Consider the following 19532-nt stretch of genomic DNA (forward strand, 5'->3'; position numbering starts at 1 on the left):
CTCCTTGAACATTCCATGTTCAGCAATGAAGGTGAGCCGCAGAAGAACAGTGACACGTGACGTGAGCCCCAGGTATGTATGCTTTTAAAGCTGCATTAAAGTGCACACGAAACACGACAAGTATCAAGGGTAATTTACACAAAAAACACTGTAATAGATAAACAGTAATAATTTAACTCTGTCCGTGAAGCTGGATTTAAGAAATAAGCGTACAAACCTAAAGTTTTTTGAACAGGTTTAGCGCCCTCTTGTGTCAGTACAGAAAGTGACCTCACTGGGTTGGTTGCTGCTTATGGAGTAACATTAGTTATTAGCTAAGCTAACTAATAACAGAACCGTTACTGAGTGGAAAAGAAGGCTGTTATAAATAAAAACAGCCTAAGAGAATCCATTTTATTACCCCTGGCTGCAACAATTTTTTTTGTTAAAAAATAAATACATAAATAAACAAATAAACAATTAAAGGATCAATATAAAATGTTTGAATTTGATATTTAAATATAAGCAAAATATTTGTCTATTACCTGTGGTATTACATAAAAATATTACTTTATTTCAAACGAAGCTCGTTGCTTTGAATACCATTAAGTGTTTAACTATGCATATAACTTATGCAATAAGTCTGAATTAATGAATTAATTGTTAGTTAGTGTGCTTCATTATTATAAGGTTGCTCTAAAAAGCCCCAAAAGCCTCCCGGTAGTACAAAACACTACAGCGAGAGCTCTGACAGGGACAAGAAAGACATATTTCTCCTATACTGACTTCTCTCCATTTGCTCCCTGTTAAATCCAAAATTAAATTTAAAATTTCTTCTCCTTACCTACAAAATCCTAATTAGACCCCATCATATATTAATAAGCACTATTCAGACTTTTTGTAGCTCCCCCCCACACACACACACACATATGAGGTAAGGAGGTGGTGACCATTAACCCCAGGTCTGCTTTGTAGAACAGGCCTTTCAGGTTTGAGATATTCTGGGTGCATAATGTCACTGCAATGCTACAGCCAAATAATGCGTGAGACCTTTAAATAAAGTAAGCCTACACTAAGATTACGTTTCTTTATTGCGCTGTTTCATAAGGAAAAGAACAACAAAGTTGGTAACTTTAATTGCTGTTTTTTTTTTAAGATAAATCTACTTATATTTTGATTATATTTTTGCATGTCCACTGTAATAAGCAGACCAAATGCACAGAATGACTTTAAAACGTTTCGCCTGCAATTTGTTAGGCTAAGACACAAGGAAATTTCCAGGCAGTGTCAGTTCTCCAGAGAACCCTGAACGCAGCATACAGAGCTATGAATTGAGGGTTGAGAAGGACGGTGAAACAAAAATGGACATCGATCGAAAATAGGCTGGTAAAATTGACATTTTATATTTTCACATAAAGACGCTGATGCAGATTAGGTGTCGAGGTAGTGTGTGGACCAAAAACGTAGAATAATTAAAAAAAAAACAGATTCCTTCAGAGCAATGACTGCTAGTTCCGTTGCTAAGTTAGCCTCCGTAGCTTAGAAAGGTATGCTAGCTGTGTGGAACATTAATAAAGGAAGGACACTGGCTATTAGCTGTGTAATCGATTTTAGCTAGCGGTTGCTAATTTGCCTTAAATCATGTGAAATCGTTTTATGAACCGACTGTAATGCTTGCAGCCGTTAGTTCACTCCCCCTTTTTACGCTGCCCTCGATTTCTCGGTCAGCTGTTGTTGTTATTGCTTGTTGTTGATACACTGAAACGTTATTTCATCTTGTTGGAGAGACTTTCACTCGCGTTTTTGTTAATGATAAGGAAACAGTAAGCAACCAATGTACAGCAATGGCTACACGTATAAAGCTTGTAATTGTAGAAAATGTTTTGTGTTGTTGGTTGTGGCCATCGTTGTAGTTTCTGTAATGGCCTCGAGATGTCGCTGTTTAGTCTTACAATCAAAAACTAGTATTATGGTATATTACATCTGTATAAAATTCTTTGTTTATTATGTTTTTGAGAAATACGTTACATATACATAAAACCCCTGTTGTAGCCGGTTATACCTCCTTTCCCTTTTATGTTTTTGCCCAGTGTTAACATATTTTTGTAACCCTAATTTCATGACAGGTGATCTGTGTCAGAACTCTGAAGGGCACTTCACAGAAAAGAAAAGTGAAAGAGGCCAGAGTTCAGAGCCATGGAGGCTCGCTTTGGGAATATTGTGTTTAGCTCCAAGTTTGACTCAGGGAACCTGGCACGTGTGGAGAAGGTGGAGAAGGGCAACTCCAGCCTTTCTTCTGACACACCTTCTAGTGGAAGCTCCTCCTCTGGGTCAAGCCTCACCCCTGATTATGAGTTCAATGTGTGGACGCAGCCAGACTGTGCCGGCACAGAGCACGAGAACGGAAACAGGTAACCAAAATTTAATTTTTCGTGCCACACCAACTTTACCACATTAGATGACTTAAAGTATCCCGTATCATGTTGTGGTTTTTCAGATCATGGTTTTACTTCAGTGTGAAGGGGGCAGCACCTGGGAAGTTACTGAAGATCAATGTGATGAACATGAACAATCAGAGGAAACTCTACAGCCAAGGCATGGCTCCTCTCGTACGCACTTTACCGGGCAAAATCCGCTGGGAAAGGATACGAGACAGACCAACATCTGAGGTAGATATTCACTCTCTGAGCCTGTCAGAGAGGATGTGGGCAACAGGACTCTGTGAGGCAGAGTACTGCCTGTCAGGCTATTATTATCCATCTATAAATATCATTCTTCTTCTTTTCTTCTGCTGCTTTTCAGATTGTAGATAACCAGTTCATCCTTTCATTCACTCACCGGCTATTGGAGGTGAGAGGGGCTACCACCTATTTCTCCTTCTGCTACCCATTCTCTTACACAGAGTGCCAGGAGATGCTGCAGCAGTTGGATCAGAGCTACCCCAGGGCTGCTCAGCTCAGTCCGACCAGGTAAAGCGCACAAAAGACACAACTATGTACACACAAATTTGGAATCTTTTCTTTGTCAAAGTACCTTAAATGTGTACAGTTCTCTAACATTTTTTTTCCTTAAACTCTTTCCTGCACTGCTCCCACTGCTTAGTACTCCAGGCACTGTGTATTATCATAGGGAGTTGCTATGCCACTCTCTAGATGGCAATAGGGTGGACCTTCTCACTGTGACCAACTGCAGCGGGATGCAGGATGAACGGGAAGCCCGTCTGCCCAAGCTGTTTCCTGACACCAACACTCCAAGACCACACCGCTTCCCTGGCAAAAGGGTATCATTTAATCATACACAAAAACAAAACAATCACTATTCTGTAAAGGTCCCCTATTATGAAAGTTAGTTTTAGACCATTATGAGATTTTTTTTAAATACATTCCCGTGTGTAAAGTATGATCTGTGAAGCAAAGTCACAATGCACATTCTTCCGAAACCGGGCACCTAGACCGCCTCCAAGCAGTTAGCCTCCCCCCATGAAGAAAAGAGTAAACTAGTACATTCGCACATAATCAACCCATAGCTGCTTGTTTCTTCCTCGGTGAGTCTGATGTAGCGAGTTATAGCATGCTGCTAATATAGATGCTAAATGTAATAATGTGGATTGTCAGCAGCAATTTTCCCACCTTAGAAAGGACTGTTTTACCACAAGTAAAGAAATGATCATTTTAATTTAAACTTAACTGGCTTTTTGTTAAGCTGCATCCACACTGGAAGTGAGTTGCTCATTGTGGATTACTTTTAAGCTGAAGACTGTTCACTTGCAGAAATTCCAGGTTTTGGCTGCCTAGGTAAACCCCTAATGTATTTACTACCAGTACAAATGTCAATTATTGGCATTCTTAAAGTCACTGAATATCCTTGACTTTCTGTGATCTCCAGTTGCCACATGGCTGTGAATCACTTCCAGTGTTTTGTAGATTGGGACCTTTAATGATAATTTATAAGACTCTGACCTTAAACAGGAACGTTCACTCTTGGTATTTGCGTGTCTGTGTGTGTTCCCAGGTGTTTTTTCTCAGCAGTCGGGTGCACCCTGGGGAGACTCCCTCATCATTTGTGTTTAACGGTTTCCTCAACTTCATCCTGAGAAGAGATGACCCACGTGCACACGCGCTGCGCAACATGTTTGTGTTCAAGCTCATTCCCATGCTGAACCCAGACGGGGTTGTCCGTGGACACTACAGGTAAGAGTTTCACATTCATCCACATCCTTAAATGAGACATGAGAGCGTTTCCTCTCAATAATAATGTGAGTAGTGTGTACCACAATTATAGTCTGGAAATGTGCTACAATGTATTGTTGTGCTACAATGTTCTTTCATTATTGTCACAAAGCAAGTTGGTTTGATGTTGAGCCTGTTAAAAGGCTACACAGCAGTTAACAGTTGCTAGTATAAGATGATTAGCTCTGTGTTTCTGCATAGGAAGTCTTACAACTGTAGACCCATATGTACTGCAAATACAATGGATATATCCTATTAAAAATAAGCATTCTGTGTGTTCAAAATCTTTGTTTTTTGGCTTCCTAATGAAATTTTGATTTGAATGGAAAGTTTGTCTGAAGACCAGGCAACCAATGGGGATATGGCACCTGATGCTACAGTGCAAATGTGTCTGAATTTTTACAATGACCATTAGTTTTTGTATTACTATGTGCATATCTTCCTCTTACTTTGCCTTCACAATAGGGCTGCACGATTAATCGTTAGAAAATCGCGATCTCGATTCATACTTATGTGCGATCTCATTTCCAAATGACAACGATTAAAACGACAACCACGATTGTACCGCATTTTGATCCGGGACGTAATCTGCATGAAAACAAGCGCTCACTCTTCCTGCTCAACAAATGACAAGGGCGGAGCCTTATACCACGTGATATAGAAGCTGTGCCGTGTGATGCTAAAATTATCAGGGGGAAAAACAACGGAGAGCACGTCAGGGATGACAAGAAAGTGACAGGAGAAAATCCGTCCCGGTCAACCACCCAAACACCAATAACGGGAACCTTATACAGCACTTTCCTATACCCGTCGAACTTCCGCAGGCACAAAGAAATTACGGAGGCTATCACTTATCACCTGACCAAAGATATGGCTCCCATCAACACTGTGCAAAACGAGGGATTTAGGAAAATGATCAACACCCTAGACAAACGCTACACAGTGCCGTCCCGCAACTATTTTTCTATTGTTGCACTACCTGCTCTATACACGCAGCGTCGAGCAACGATGGAGACGGAATGTCAAGCAGTACAACATTTTGCGGCAACAACAAAACGTGAGACATTTGTTGTTTTTATGTTTATTTATTGTTTTTATGTTCAGTCTCAACTGTTACGAAGTTGATGTGCAGTTAATAAGTGCAATAAATATTTATACTGGAAAAGAAAATCGTGAGAGAATCGTGATCTCAATTCTAAGCCAAAAAATCGTGATTCTCATTTTATGCAAAATCGTGTAGCCCTACTTCACAACATTCATTGTCAATATCAACTGAATGTCTCTGCTAACATGTGCATACATTTAAAACTTATATAAGAACTAATTTATGCATGTGTGTGGCCAATGAACCTGCTCGTTTTAGGAGAAATCAAGAAATCCAGCTGTGACAACTTAAAATACAGTGATGGAAACCCTGGCTCTATTCTGGTTATGGAAACTGCATTTGGTACAAATGATAAGATTCTGGAAATCAAACTGGAAGGGAAAGTCGACCACAGCTGAGTTTAGTTTAGGCTCATCACTGCTACTAGTCATAAGGAGGTTAGAAGAGCCAGCAGAGGTGAGATGTGGTGACCTTTTTACCAGATGTCCCTGTGTCTCAGAGAATGATGCACTGAGGTGTCAGTAAATGGTGACGCTGCTTTCTTGGCATGTTAGTGGTATGCTGCCTCTTCTTTTGATTCCCAGACCTGTGTTCCTCTGTACAATCTAAACATCACCGTGTAATAATGTATAAAATAGCTCACATGTTAAATATAGCAGAGGTGAAGTGTACAAAATACTCTCTGCTGGGTTTAGACTTGTCGACAATAAAAGATTCTTTACTTTCTCTTTTTTTTTTAAAGGACGGATTCCAGGGGTGTGAACCTGAATAGACAATACTTGAACCCCAGCCCCGAGTTACACCCGTCCATCTATGCAGCCAAAACACTGTTGCTCTACCACCACACACACAACCGCTTGCACAAAACACAGCCAAGCACTCGTTCTAACGGCCCCACCCATACAGAGCCCCCAGCTGCTAAAACAAAACCTGCAAATCAGCATGAAGCACCTCCCCTCACTGCCCTCGAAGTCACCTTAAACCAACGGAACGCTGAGAAAGATGCAAATCCTGCGCAGCCAGAGGTCCCCATGATGATGGAGGAAAACGCCTGGGCTACCTCAGAGGCGGAGAAGGGAGATCAGAACAGCTCATCGAGCTCCACAGAGACTGTAGTTCCAGGTGCTGGAGATTTAGCAGTACCACAGGTGGAGGAACAGGAGTCGGTGCCACCACAGGAGGGGGGTGTGGCATATTATGTCGACTTGCATGGGCACGCGTCTAAACGTGGGTGTTTCATGTATGGAAATAGCCTTCCTGATGAGAGCCAGCAGGTAATAATGAATGCATTTTATCCATTACTTTGCAGTACTTTTGCAAAATTGTCAAATAACATTCAAATTTGTTTTTTACTTTTCTTTCATTGAAATTTTTTTTTTTTTAGAAAAACATTTTCTACATTACATTTGTAATACTTTCTGTCACGTGTGTCTGAATTGCTGTGATTTTCTTGCCGCAGGTCGAGAACATGCTGTATCCAAGGCTGATCGCTGTGAATTCTGCCCACTTTGATTTTCTGGGCTGTAACTTCTCTGAGAAAAACATGTACGCACGAGACAAGAGAGATGGCCAATCTAAAGAAGGCAGCGGTCGGGTTGCCATTCACAAGGCAATAGGGCTGCTTCACAGGTCAGACATTAGATTTATGACATTGCTGCAATCTGTGTTCGGTGTAGGAAGTTTATGTAGTCATTTTTCAGGTGTTTAAAGTGTGATTTCCAGAATTTTTACTCAGTTTCGAATTAGCCATAATGACCAAGTGCAGATTTTGTGGGCCCAGTACAAATTAAGTTGCAAAAAGCCTTGGAAACACAGTAATGCTTTTGTGTTGTAATTTTATATTTTATCTTGCTTCTGCAACTGGGTACCGACCAGTTACACTCTGGAGTGCAACTATAACACAGGAAAAACCATGAATACAATCCCACCTGCCTGCCATGACAACGGAAGAGCTACCCCCCCTCCACCTCCATCCTTCCCTCCAAAATACACTCCAGAAATATTTGAGCAGGTAGGAAGCGCATATATAACACACACATGCATATCATATCATATCATATCATATCATATCATATTATGCTCCACTTTTCTTTGAATTATTTCCCACCCATAGACTTTACTGTCCAAGTGTATTACCATCCCCTTCAAGCATACTTGTCACCTCACATTAGAATTTTCTATTTTCATTTTTTTTATTGATTAGTGAGAGCAACATCTCAAAGACAAGGCCTACTTGCTCTTATTTTGAAAGCACACTAACCACAGCCTGCAGCATACTGTATGTGGAACCGGTTAAGACACATGTGATGAGCTCACTGAAGCTATAGAGCAAAACGAGGGTTACCTTGACATCAAGACAATGGAGTTAGAGTTATTCGGCAGGATGAAAGACTCACTAGAGAGCAGATTATATTACTTAGATGTTGTTACAAAGTATTTGGCAAATCAAATATTTAGAAAGAGAAACTATGTTGCTAATGACCGATAAAGCACTTGTATGCACCGACCCTCCTCCTCCAACAAATAGAACCTAAATCTATGACCTAAATCAATACCATCTGGAAAGTGTAGGAAAAACATATCTGGACAGAAAAACACAGTGGAACACTGTCAGTCATTGACTGGCCTCCCCAGAACCCGGATCTATATTTGCACATTTTAATAAATCATTGCACCTGTTTCCCATTTTTCTACAAAATATAAAGAAATGAGATGTGTCTCAAGACAGTACTGTACACCTACCCTGACATGTTAAAGAAATTTGGCAATTTATGTAAACAAAGTGTGCCCATCTATATCAGTTCTGAAATAAATTTGGGTGATGCCATCAGGTGGGGCGTGCTGTGGCGATCTCTGCCCTGGACATGGCAGAGTGTAACCCTTGGCCGCGACTGGTGCTTTCTGAGCACACCTGTCTGACAAATCTGCGAGCCTGGATCCTCAAGCACGTCCGCAACACCAAAGGACTGAACACTCACATCCATGCCAACCCTCCCCCACGAATACACCACAATGGCAGCAAGGTGTCACCACCAAAGAGCTTCAACAAGTGAGTTCCCACACATTTTTTTAACTTGGATGCCTTTAGTTTGTCCAAAGATAACAGCTGGGTCATGGATTTCTGTGATTTCTTCATTTTCCTACTAGCTGTCTGTCTGGATCTGCATCGGAGAACACCTTCAGCCGCGTCCGCTGCAACAGCCAAAGTAGCAGCAGCCAAACACCCTCGCCGAAGATGCACAATTCCCCAAGTTTTACTTTCGGGTGCCCCCCACCCCGAACTCATACACAGCACAACAGCAGCGGACGTGGAGGCAACAAAACACTCGGGCCAGTCAGAGGTAAGTTGAATTCCCAACTATCTGCCTGTGCTGTGGCTGCCTTTTTTTTTTTTTTTTTCTTAAGTCACATCTCCTTTAGTGGTCCTCTGCTCCACTCTCTCTCTCTCTGTATCACAAATCCTCTCTTGTGGTCTCTCTCTTTCTCATTTTCTTCTCTTTCCTTTTCTTCAACCTCTTGTTCGTTGCTGTTGGAGCTGTTCAGAAAGGCTGGCTGATGTGTTATTGTCTGCGTGAATGTTAGTTTCTGGTTTGCTGCGCGTGACGTGAAACTGGCAGCAAGGTTTGGGATGAGCTTGGTGTCCTGGATGTTAACGACCTGTAACATCCCCCACATTACCCCCGCATGACCTTTGCATGACCCCTTTTCCTGCTGCTGTGTCCTTACCCTAAAGAAATTTTTCTCACAGTATGGATAATACAGTATTCTAACATGATGTTTAGAGTTAGTTAGAGTTATCAAGTTTCTTTTCTCCTTTTAAAGAAATATGATGAGTGCAGAATAGACACGCGTCCCTGTCTCAATAACACATGTACCAGGGTTTCCACCAGTGTATAAAGGGTTTTCACGTGACATCATGGGCATGTCGAGCTGTCCGCTATATTGGACGTGATAAGCATCACTACTTTTTTGGCTCCTCACAATGCCTGTATTCTGCTACATCAGGGGTGGGCAACTCCAGGCCCCGAGGGCCGGTGTCCTGCAGGTTTTAGATCTCACCCTGGGTCAGCACACCTGAATCAAATGATTAGTTCATTACCAGGCCTCTGGAGAACCTAAAGACATGTTGAGGAGGTCATTTAGCCATTTAAATCAGCTGTGTTGGATCAAGGACACATCTAAAACCTGCAGGACACCGGCCCTCGAGGCCTGGAGTTGCCCACCCCTGTGCTACATGGTTGGGTGCAGCAATCATCAGAGACAGAAAAAAAATCTTTTTAACCGCTTTCCTGTTGTTTCAGATAGAAGAATATGAAAATAAAGTTGGCAGATAAAGGCATCAGATAAACAATTTAACAATTATAAGTTAATTACATTTTTAACCTCCTAAGACCCCAACTCTTTCGTGGCATGTATTTTTAATTTCTCCTTGCTATTTGGGCTGATTGGGACCTGATGAATGTAAAAACAAAGAATTACATTTTTTTGTTTTTTACCTGATTTTTGTCTCTGAGAAAAAGGAGATCCACAATTATTAAAGGGCATTAAAGAACCTGGCAAATGTTATGACTTTATTCTGTTTTACTTACTCTGCTCATATTCATCCATTTCGGTCCATTAATCACTGTAAGATATATCCTTCATCACTTTATTTCAATAGAGTTGAATATGTTTTGGTGTTCTCCAGCTTGTATATGCATGCGTGCTTTTAGGTCTGTTCAATATAATGATATATATCGGATGACGATATAAAAACATCTATCGTTTCATTTTACGCTATCGTTTGTTTCGTGGTGTCACAAAATAAACTGTTTACGGCAATGTTTTTTCATCGTTTTGATGGTCACTGTAGTGGCTATATTAATTTCTTTACGTTCCCTCTTTCTCTTACATTTAAAATAACCACACTACAGATGGATAAGCAACTTTTTTTATGCGTTGTCGTTAGCGGCAATGACGGTAAACCCAGCTTGTGGCTCCGCTGTCTGCTTGTTTATTTTTCCACATTAACCTTTCACAATAAAGCTGAAGATCTGTTGAGATTTTTCAAAATAAACTGAAATGATGACAAACAGAAGGACCAGTCAAAACAAATCGAGGACCTTATTCCTAAACGAGGGGCTACCTCTGTAGCATGGACATGGTTTGATTATGAAAAGTCTGACACGGACCAGAAAACTGTACTACAGAATTTACAGAAAATGTAAAATTTTTGTGACATATATCGTTGTCGGGACGATAAAGGTCTTATATCGGGATATGAGATTTTGGTTATATCGCACCTACATGCTTTTTACTTTCTCTTCATGCTGGAAGTGTGAAAAAAGATATAGCGATTGTCTTCCTTTTCTCTTTCCTGGCAGAAACCCTGTGTACCAAAAGAATTTCAGTTTGCTTTCATGAGTTTTTTTGCATTTACTTTGCGTTACCTGTAATGACTTTGTTCTCAGTGCATGCAGGGTAGTTTCAGCCACTTTGTGTATCCCTACGGTCCCTGCACGTCTCTGAGCAGGTGTATGTGTCTCCCTCTCTGTAGACACTAAGCCCCAGGAGAAGAGACGCCCCCCCCATCACCACCGCTTCATCCTCCGGTCTCCCAGCAACAGCCACACACCCGCTCGTCCCCCACTCTCACCCCCTTCCTCCTCGTCCTCCTCATCTTCCTCAGTGTGTGCAGCAAGCTCCTGTCCCCTCCCGGCCTCCGTCAGTATGACAGGTCTGTACTCCCTCCAGCCCCCCAGCCTCTCCACCTTGCTCCCATCCCTGCAGGCCCTGCCCCGCCCTGGGCTGCTCTCCAAACTGAGTCCCCTGCTCCTTCAGAGCTTACCGCCAGCCGCCAGCAGTCCAACTGGGCCCACCCCGGACTGAATCTGACTTAAACCATGAAACACTGGGCACATGTCCTTGTGCGAGATGATTGAGTGAGATTGTCTTTTCAGAAACCAGCCTGGTAGTCCATGTAGGTCAAAGCGTGCGTGCAAAACATCACTGGTGCTAGTAAATAATTTTTTTTCTTTCTGCACAGTAATTACATGTCTACAGTTTTAGCACCTTAAGGTAAATAACACTTTCACTTGAGAGCGAATGTGTTCCTCAGATCTCAGCTATGACTGAAATGCTTTTTCTCACCGACCTTGAATCAAGTGCTGGTTGCCGCACTGTCCTCTGGCTCTTTGATAAACATAGCAGACTGGTTAGTAAATGGGGATATTTGCTTGGGTACCTAATATCTGCTGTCCTATAAGACGTTCAGAGCACACAGTAGATGTTATCCGTAGACATCATAATATTATAATATGGATCCAGACGAAGCTTTTTCTGTATACAATAATAAGCTAAAGCTAATTACCACGTTACTCTGCTCACCATTTGAAAGTAGCCGGGAGATTTTCTTCTTTATTCGCACAGTTGCTTTTGTGATGCGTTTAATGTTTGAATTATTTATTGGTTTTATTTGACTTTTGAGACATATTTTTATAGACTGAACACAGTCAGACTTTATTTTCTTTAAAAGCCTTCCAAAGCACCCTCTGATCTGTTCTGTTGTCTTTGGGTTTCACTTTAATGTTGATTTGTAAAACGATGTCACAAGTCGATCACATTATACTGTCATTTGAGGCTAAACATTTAAATAGCTTTTTTTAATTTCTTATGATTCAAAGTGACATTCAAAGGTTTGCTTTTAGATTTTTGTACACAAGTCAGTTTTTCATTATCTAAATACCATTAAAAATAAATAAAAACAAAAACCTGCATCATTCCAATGTCGGACCAACATTGGTCATGACGTTATAATCACAGCATAGCCTACTGCCAGAAACTGTGTACCCTCATTAGCTTAAGTCCTTAAGGGGCACCCACACAGGAAACGTTGTGCGGCTCATTCGTTGGCATTTACCATCCTCATACATCAGTAAACAGCATCCTTCCCTCTCATTGGTGATAGCTACAATTTCTCTGATTATCGTTGACTTTGGTCACCATGTCACTCACTTCCTGTGTGGAGACCTCATTATGGATTTTGCAATCTTGTAGCTGCTTTGGGATAACTACGGTTGATTTGTGGGGCTATTTGCCAGCAAGTAGTATTATATGAAAAGAATGAGTTTAGCTTATAACCAGTTTGACTGGCAGGTGTTTATTGTTTTTTTAATATGACACTAACACTGGTCTGGTGTAAATATGGTGAAGACTTTTTGTTTGTTTATGTATTATATGTTTCCTTAAACCGATGAAGATAATATTTATCCTAATTTGTTCAAGCAGATAGACATGTTCCTTGTGTAAATCGATCGTGGCAGGTGTGTAGTAGGCTGTCGACGGCTAGAGTTAATATATCTTGTGGTAAGCAGTCATGAGAAGCTGCCATGTTGTCTAAGATTTTACTCATCTATTGTGGAATTATAGTAACTTGTCTGTAATTCGTTTTTTGCGTGCTGTTATCCAAGTACTTGATGATGGTCTGTGTTTTAGGACCGGCCGTTTATGTTGCACTGAATTATTATTTATTTATTTTTTCTTCTTTTTTAGAAGGAGCAAACAAACCAGACCATTAAGGGATCAAAATAGCTTTCAGAATATCTGGCCTTTGCTCACTGTAGCTACTGTCTGATCCAGTGCTGTTACACATTGTAGTTAAGCTGTGCCTTGCTTTGTTGTAAGCAGTAGGTTTTGAAGGTCCTGCTCCTATTGTGATCTTATAGGGTATATATCCTTCTTCTTCATCTGTCTTTCATATTCAGTGTGACTTGCCTAAGTTGCAGTGATCTCACAACATAAATTTCTTGCGAATTCAAGCGTTGTTAAGCCAAATAAAAAGCTCTTGTAGAAACAGTCCTTAATACTCACGCTGGGCTCAGACTACATGATACTTCAGTCTGTCGCAGTGGTCGATGTGTCAGGTGGTTAAGAGTTATAAAATCTTGTTCATCTCTTCTTTCACAATCAGTGTGATATCATTGGAGGTACAGTTGATTTTAAATAAGAGTGTCAACAGAACAGCAAACAAAGGAGTGTCTATGACGCTGGCTATCTTGTGTTACTGCTTCTCACACTTCTTCCTAACTATACTGGAACATCATTCTCTCTTTTGTAATGTATGCAATAGTACACCTACCTTATATGCTAGCCCTTTTGTTGGCACATAGCTTTTTTTTTGTCTATCATGACACCCTATTGGCATGCGTTACTCTCATTTTTGTTCCCAACCTCCAATCGATGCTTTACGTGACTCAGATCTGACCAGCCTGGTATCGTATAGTCTGAACACGGCATTAGCTTCAAATGTCAGCTCTCTTAAGTTAGAGAAGCTCAGAAAACCCTGCAAATCTGATGGTTGTCTTGTGCTTACTGGACAGTAGTCTCATCTAATATTACTGTACTAAAGGTTTTAGTGTAGCCTCAGCTCAGTGGAGTTACGATCTATCAGTTTAGATCAGTGCCCTGCTAAATGGTGAAGGAGTGTTCTGTAGTTGTTGTTTTTTTCCTGCTTTCTCACTGTGAGCTATGATGTTCTGTGTCCCAGTTGTTTCAGCCTTAAAGCGTCTACGTCTTCATTGAAAATGACGAACTCAGCTTTAGGTGAAAACACTGTATGCATAGTCACATTCTCAGTAGGTCTTTCGGCTTTATACTCCTTATGAGAATTGTGCCGTTTCCTTCAATGTGGTGCTAACCTTCTATACCAGACTACAGTTATGTGTTTGTCCTTGTAACGTCTCTACAATTGTCACCTTTCTTGAATGTGCCGCTGTCTTTTAGCGCCTCTCTGTTTAACCTCTGGAATAAAAACTATCCGTTTGTCAAGCAGCTACAGAGTGTGGGTCCTTTTGCTCTCTTTTGACTCTGATTGTGATCTTTATTTTTCAACTTTCACGTCAAGGAAAAGATCAACACCAAAACTCTCACCACTTAAACTTAGTTAGGAGTATATGTAGATTATGAGATATTACAGGACATTCAGTTATTTCAACATATTTGGTTTTTGCCAGCATAATTGTGATACTTTAAACATACACACACTAAATGGCTTAAATCTTAAGTTTTATAAATCAGATACTTAGTGTTTCATCTTCCACTCTTTGTTTCTCCTTTCTTCTCTTTGTTCTGTTTATTTATGTGTCTTCATGTGGTTGACAGGCATTAGCTGCCCGGACCTTGAGACTGGTGGACCCAGTTCTGCGGTCTGGTCCAGAATGCCTCTACCTGTACGTCCTGGGCACATAGGGAGAGGGTGCCGAACTCTTACAATCACTCATCCTCCCACAGAAGCTGGTAGAGAGGTTAGGTTACCTTGCTGGCTCACTCACTGAGCAAATTCACATTTCCATTATTAACACTTTGTCCCGTATTAATATACACTTAGACTATGATGTGTTGTTGTAATGTCTCCATGTGTCACAGACTGCTAAAGACCAGGGGCCTGAACACATCCTTTCCTCCATCAAATTTAGCAAGTAAGCCCTATCTTTTTTCTTTTTTTTTTTGCATTGTAATAATTTGAATCCAAAACAGTCAACAAAGGCTGGGATCTGAAAAATGAAATGAAAACCACACTGGAAACCCCTTCTTCATGCTGATATTTTCTTTCTTGAATAGCGAAAATGTTAACCTCTCTGTCGCCTGCCCAGGTGTGAGCTGCAGCCCCACGTCAGCCGCATTCCCATCCGAAGGATGGGGTCGACTGACGCACCTCCCAAACACAACAGTAAAGCATCTCCATCTAGCAATAACCCACCAGGAGGTAAAGAGGTGTCTGCTACCATGAAGGTGTGGAAGCTGCTCAGACCTGGCCTCCACAGACACCTGTCATTGTCAGGCATGTACACCTGCTTGTTGCTCTGGGCTGTTTATGACATAGATTACAGAGATGAGCTGACCAATGATCAGTTAAAAATGGGGATAAGTGACATGAAGGCATCTCATAAAAGTATGTTTTACTTGATATTAAAGGAGAATCGTTTCTAAAACAACAACATAGAACTCATGATTGTGCTTATTTGTGCATCTGACCACAGTGTGCATGAAATGTAATGAGATAACTTTGAATGACATCCAGAGAATTTTCAGATACCACTTTTGAAGCTCAGATCTGTACATCCATATAAAGGACACACATTCAGGATTCCCAAGTGGTAGAATGACTTCAGTCACCCCCTGATTTTGACACTGGCTAATATGAGGTGGACATTTCTGATTTTAAGTGAAATATTTCAACAGCTGTTTTTGGTGCAGTCATACATTTCCCCCTTCTAATTACTATGGTGTTTGCCACCTGGCTTTGATCCGCAGATGTAGAAGTTACTTTAGTGGTAATTAGCATATGTTAGCATAGTGATGCTTCAGAGTGGACCTATTAGGCACATTAGCTTAATGTTTTTATTCTTGAGCTCTGCTACAAGTTTTGAATGATACACATGCTTATTTTAGTGACACCTTGACACAGTCCCTCAGGTTATCCACCATCTTAAACAACATGTTTTACCGCTACAGTGCCGAATGCTTGTAATAAATATAAGTAAAACTTTCTCTGAGGCCCATGTATGTAAGAGTGATATATATATGAGAATGGAAAAATATATAATTTATGATGGTCAACCCAGGCACATAGCTCTGGCTCTGAGCAAGAAAGCCCTACCCACTTGCTGCTCAGATCTTTTGTTTGCAATCAGCAGCCAGTCAGAAGAAAGTCAGCTTAAGGAAGGGGCGTGAGCTGATTTCTGTGATGTAGTGAACTGAAGAGCTGCGCCAAGGCCCAGCATGACATAAATAAAGATTAATTTCAGCTTCAAAGCTTTGGAATATGGAGCTGAACTGAGTGTAACTGGTCTTGTTTAATCCAGGGAACACGCTATCTGTGACCATACACTGCAATCCCCTCTCATTCACATCAACCAGACACAAGAGTCTTCCTCTTAAAAGGGAGTTTTTCCTTCCCACTGTCGCCTAAGTGCTTGCTCATAGGGGGTCATATGATTGTTGGGTTTTTCTCTGTATCTATTATTGTACAATCTACTGTACAATATAAAGCGTCTTGAGGCGACTGTTGTTGTGATTTGGCGCTGTATAAATAAAATTGAATTGAAAAGAGTAAAAATAAACAGATGGAACCCAGCAGTCTTTAGACTCAGAAATGGACTTTAATAAACTGCCTCCTGCTGGAGCATTTTATTACTGCACTACATAATTTTGTGTCCACTAAAATGTAACAATTTCTGAAGTACTGGTCCTTAAATCCACAATGTCACCATCAAGTTTTACTTAATACTCCCATTTCCCTTATTACAGTGGACATCTCACATATTCTTTGCTTCCCTCTGTTATTCCATTCTGCAGGTGTATCTGAGAAAGAAGCTGCCATACAGCTGGCCTCTAAAGCTTTAATGAAGAAAAGCACAGACAGAAGTATCACGTGCAAAGAAAGTGCTATCATAGAAAGTGCAGCAGAGGACATGGGAACACAACAACAGGTGAAAACCGATGTGCACACTTCTTGTTGTTAATGTACATTTAGATTGAAGCTATAATTTAATATGAATAACTAAAAGATGACTAGGCTGTGTGATGTTGTCTTTAAAGGCGGAGGAAACTCCAGTGACTGTGCCTGACACTGTGAACATGTGTGAGACAGTAACCCTGTGTGGAGAAGCCTAGGAAACCGACAGCCTAAAAATATCATATTGAGCAATTGAATACTTCAAAATGTGAGAGGGGCTTGTCACCAGTGGAGGATTGGTTGGGGCATGATGATGTGCAATATAAATACATTTTTTTATGTTTAATCGTATTGTTTTTAGCCTTTTTGGGCAACATTTAGAACCTAGAATTACCTGTTACAACTACTGAGCAGCTTTTGTTTTTACTGGAATAGCTGAAGGTTAAGTGCCTTGCTCTATGACATTACATTAGCAGCTGTATTGGGGGAGTGGTTCAATCTTTTCAAATTTTTCCAGCTGCTCAAGAATGCAGACTTGAAACATCCTTGAACATTTCAGCTACCATAATTGTACCTCACATTTCCTGTTTTTGTGATTTAAGTTGCATTTTTCTGGTCCTTGCTGCTCCCCTCAGATACCGACCAATACTGTTATGCACTGCTAAATATTTTATTAGGCAGCCACTTGTACAATTACAGGGAAGGGCTGATTTTTATTTAGACTCATAAGCACAATAGCAACTTTATAATCTCATTATCTCTATTGTGGATGTTTAACAAATGTGAGATGAGTGTATTTATTCCACTTTTGTGATTTGCACATACTGTTCATAAAATGGTTTTCACCTACTTGGCCTTTTTTTTTTTTTTTTTTTTTTTTTTAGTTTTTGTGATTCTACTCACCATAAAAGTAAATGTCACATTATAAAATCCTCCTGCGTGCAGGTTTAAAATAATGTATTATGTGTATAAGAAACCAAAATTGCTGAAGCTAAAACAAGCTTTGTGTGAGGCTTATGGAAGTCGAGGGTTAAGTTAATGCTGCAAAATGCACTCAGTGAGGTTAATGAAGGAAACGTGATGCATCCAAATGGAGTGAACACCTAAATAGTAACCCGTTTGTACTGAATTAACTTTTAACTTTTCTTCCTTTTATATGTACATGTGTATATTTATTCATTTAGCGTTCGTGTTTTGGGGTTTTTTGCAAAGATTGTGATGAACAAAACTGTGTTTAAATTTGGAAGTATAAATAACCTGCAATAAACTCCATGTATTTTAAAGTTGCATAACAAATGTTTACATGTGTACAGAGCAGGTGAAAAAATTCAAAGACTGTAGAAATTCAAATTCAAACATGTTTATTAGAAAAAGAAAAAAGATCCTTGTGCAAACAGAAATTACACCTCTTAGAAAGAGGAGATGATGAGGGGGATGATGTAATCAAGGTGGTGGTTTTGACATCCATCTCATCTGTGGGGAGGAAAAGAAAGCCTCAGTCGTTTCACAGTTGTTAAACCTTAAAATCCTGTTTGTTTGTAATTATTCCTCCAGATTTTTAGTAGTGCTCAGTGATCAGCCATGAACTAGGATGGAACAAATTAACTCTATATATGTAGCCCAATAACCTTTATTTCTGTGCATTTTCCTTTATTAATGACACTTACTGAAAACTGTAGAAGAGACTTTTCTTCAATAATAGAATAATGTAGCACTGGCAGCACCAAAATTATACTAACTAAATGTAAAAGCTGCCATACTATAAAACAGTTATAGATGGATTTGAGTCATGTTTTTTAATACATGGGGGTATACATAATAGAAACACAATAAAAAGAAAAACTGAAAGAACCTGCTTTTGTCCAATTTGTTATTTTATGATGATCAACATCAGAAATGACAATGTTAAAAGAAAAAAACGCAAACAGTGTCTGACCTCACTGACCTCTGCAGTCATACTGTACAACTCTACTCCTGCTTCTTGGGGTTATTCACAGCAACGTAGTGGTATAACACCACTAGCAGGAACAAGGAGACGCCAAGCATGTTGGCAAATATGGCCAGCTGCACGTCTGTCACCATTCTGCAAAAGGACACAGAGGCAAGATTAGGCAGGTGCTGGGGTGAAGAAAAAGTGTGTTACATCAGTGGGTAGTAGGAGAAGAGGCATTTTCAAAAGGTTAAAATAAAGTCATGTTTATTTTGTATATTCTGTGCTTATTTTTACAGCTTTGGCAGATATCTGAATGCATTTCAGGACCTTTCACCAGTTTCAAATAAATGTCATTCTCTTTCACTAGCGACTTGAAGGTAAGGCATGACAATTATGTCACAAATTAACACAGAAAGTTGGGAAAAAATGAAATAGTAGCGAGATCATGCACAACTTCATGTAATGTTACAATTAAGTGCCGACATTTTGCACGTTGCCGCAGTTTGCATATTAGGATTTTTATGTGAATCAACAGAGTGATAATAACAGATATGAGTGATCGGATAGTTTCAAAATAATCCGCCAAATTATCATATTTTAGTAAAATTTCTAAGTGGACAATCAACGTAGCTTTAGCGATGCTAAGCATGCTAACTACTAACACCCCCACGAACTGAACTAAGTAAAATAAGTAACGTTTCATATTATATTTCAGCAAAATTACAAATTTTATCCAAGTGCAATCACGTTTACCAAATGTTATCACTCACATTTTCTGTTAAATTGCTTTTTAACTCCCGGTTCGAGCAATACTCCAGCTCTCCAACAGCAGGTAAGCGCAGTGACGTTTCT

The 19532-nt window shown here is 40.2% G+C and overlaps 2 protein-coding genes across 4 annotated transcripts; one reads left to right on the forward strand and one right to left on the reverse strand.

Moving 5' to 3' along the window:
* The first annotated feature begins 19 nt into the window (after positions 1-19).
* Positions 20-17619, forward strand: agbl5 (AGBL carboxypeptidase 5). 2 transcript variants are annotated; one of them, XM_026194081.1, is made up of 18 exons: positions 20-72; positions 1237-1365; positions 2106-2390; positions 2477-2648; positions 2782-2948; positions 3082-3259; positions 3991-4169; positions 6056-6587; positions 6773-6942; positions 7189-7324; positions 8145-8362; positions 8461-8654; positions 10850-11029; positions 14452-14594; positions 14716-14768; positions 14943-15130; positions 16648-16781; positions 16891-17619. In XM_026194081.1, exons 3-18 carry the CDS (start codon positions 2176-2178, stop codon positions 16963-16965), a joined length of 2934 nt encoding a protein of 977 aa, XP_026049866.1. In that variant the 5' UTR covers positions 20-72; positions 1237-1365; positions 2106-2175; the 3' UTR covers positions 16966-17619. The 2 variants fall into 2 exon arrangements, with proteins under 2 accessions (XP_026049866.1, XP_026049867.1); XM_026194082.1 differs by lacking the exon at positions 10850-11029 and having other exon boundaries at positions 16891-17618.
* A 472-nt stretch (positions 17620-18091) lies between these two features.
* On the reverse strand, positions 18092-19531 carry ost4 (oligosaccharyltransferase complex subunit 4 (non-catalytic)). Of its 2 annotated transcripts, none has more exons than XM_026194089.1 (3): positions 19451-19531; positions 18684-18830; positions 18092-18220 (listed from the first exon to the last, which is right to left on the reverse strand). In XM_026194089.1, the coding sequence occupies exon 2, from the start codon at positions 18827-18829 to the stop codon at positions 18716-18718; it is 114 nt and encodes a 37-aa protein (XP_026049874.1). In that variant the 5' UTR covers position 18830; positions 19451-19531; the 3' UTR covers positions 18092-18220; positions 18684-18715. The 2 variants fall into 2 exon arrangements, with proteins under 2 accessions (XP_026049874.1, XP_026049873.1); XM_026194088.1 differs by having other exon boundaries at positions 18693-18830; positions 19451-19529.
* Between the last annotated feature and the right edge of the window lies 1 nt (position 19532).

This window comes from Astatotilapia calliptera, chromosome 15, assembly GCF_900246225.1.
Source record: "Astatotilapia calliptera chromosome 15, fAstCal1.2, whole genome shotgun sequence".
NCBI lineage: Eukaryota > Metazoa > Chordata > Actinopteri > Cichliformes > Cichlidae > Astatotilapia > Astatotilapia calliptera.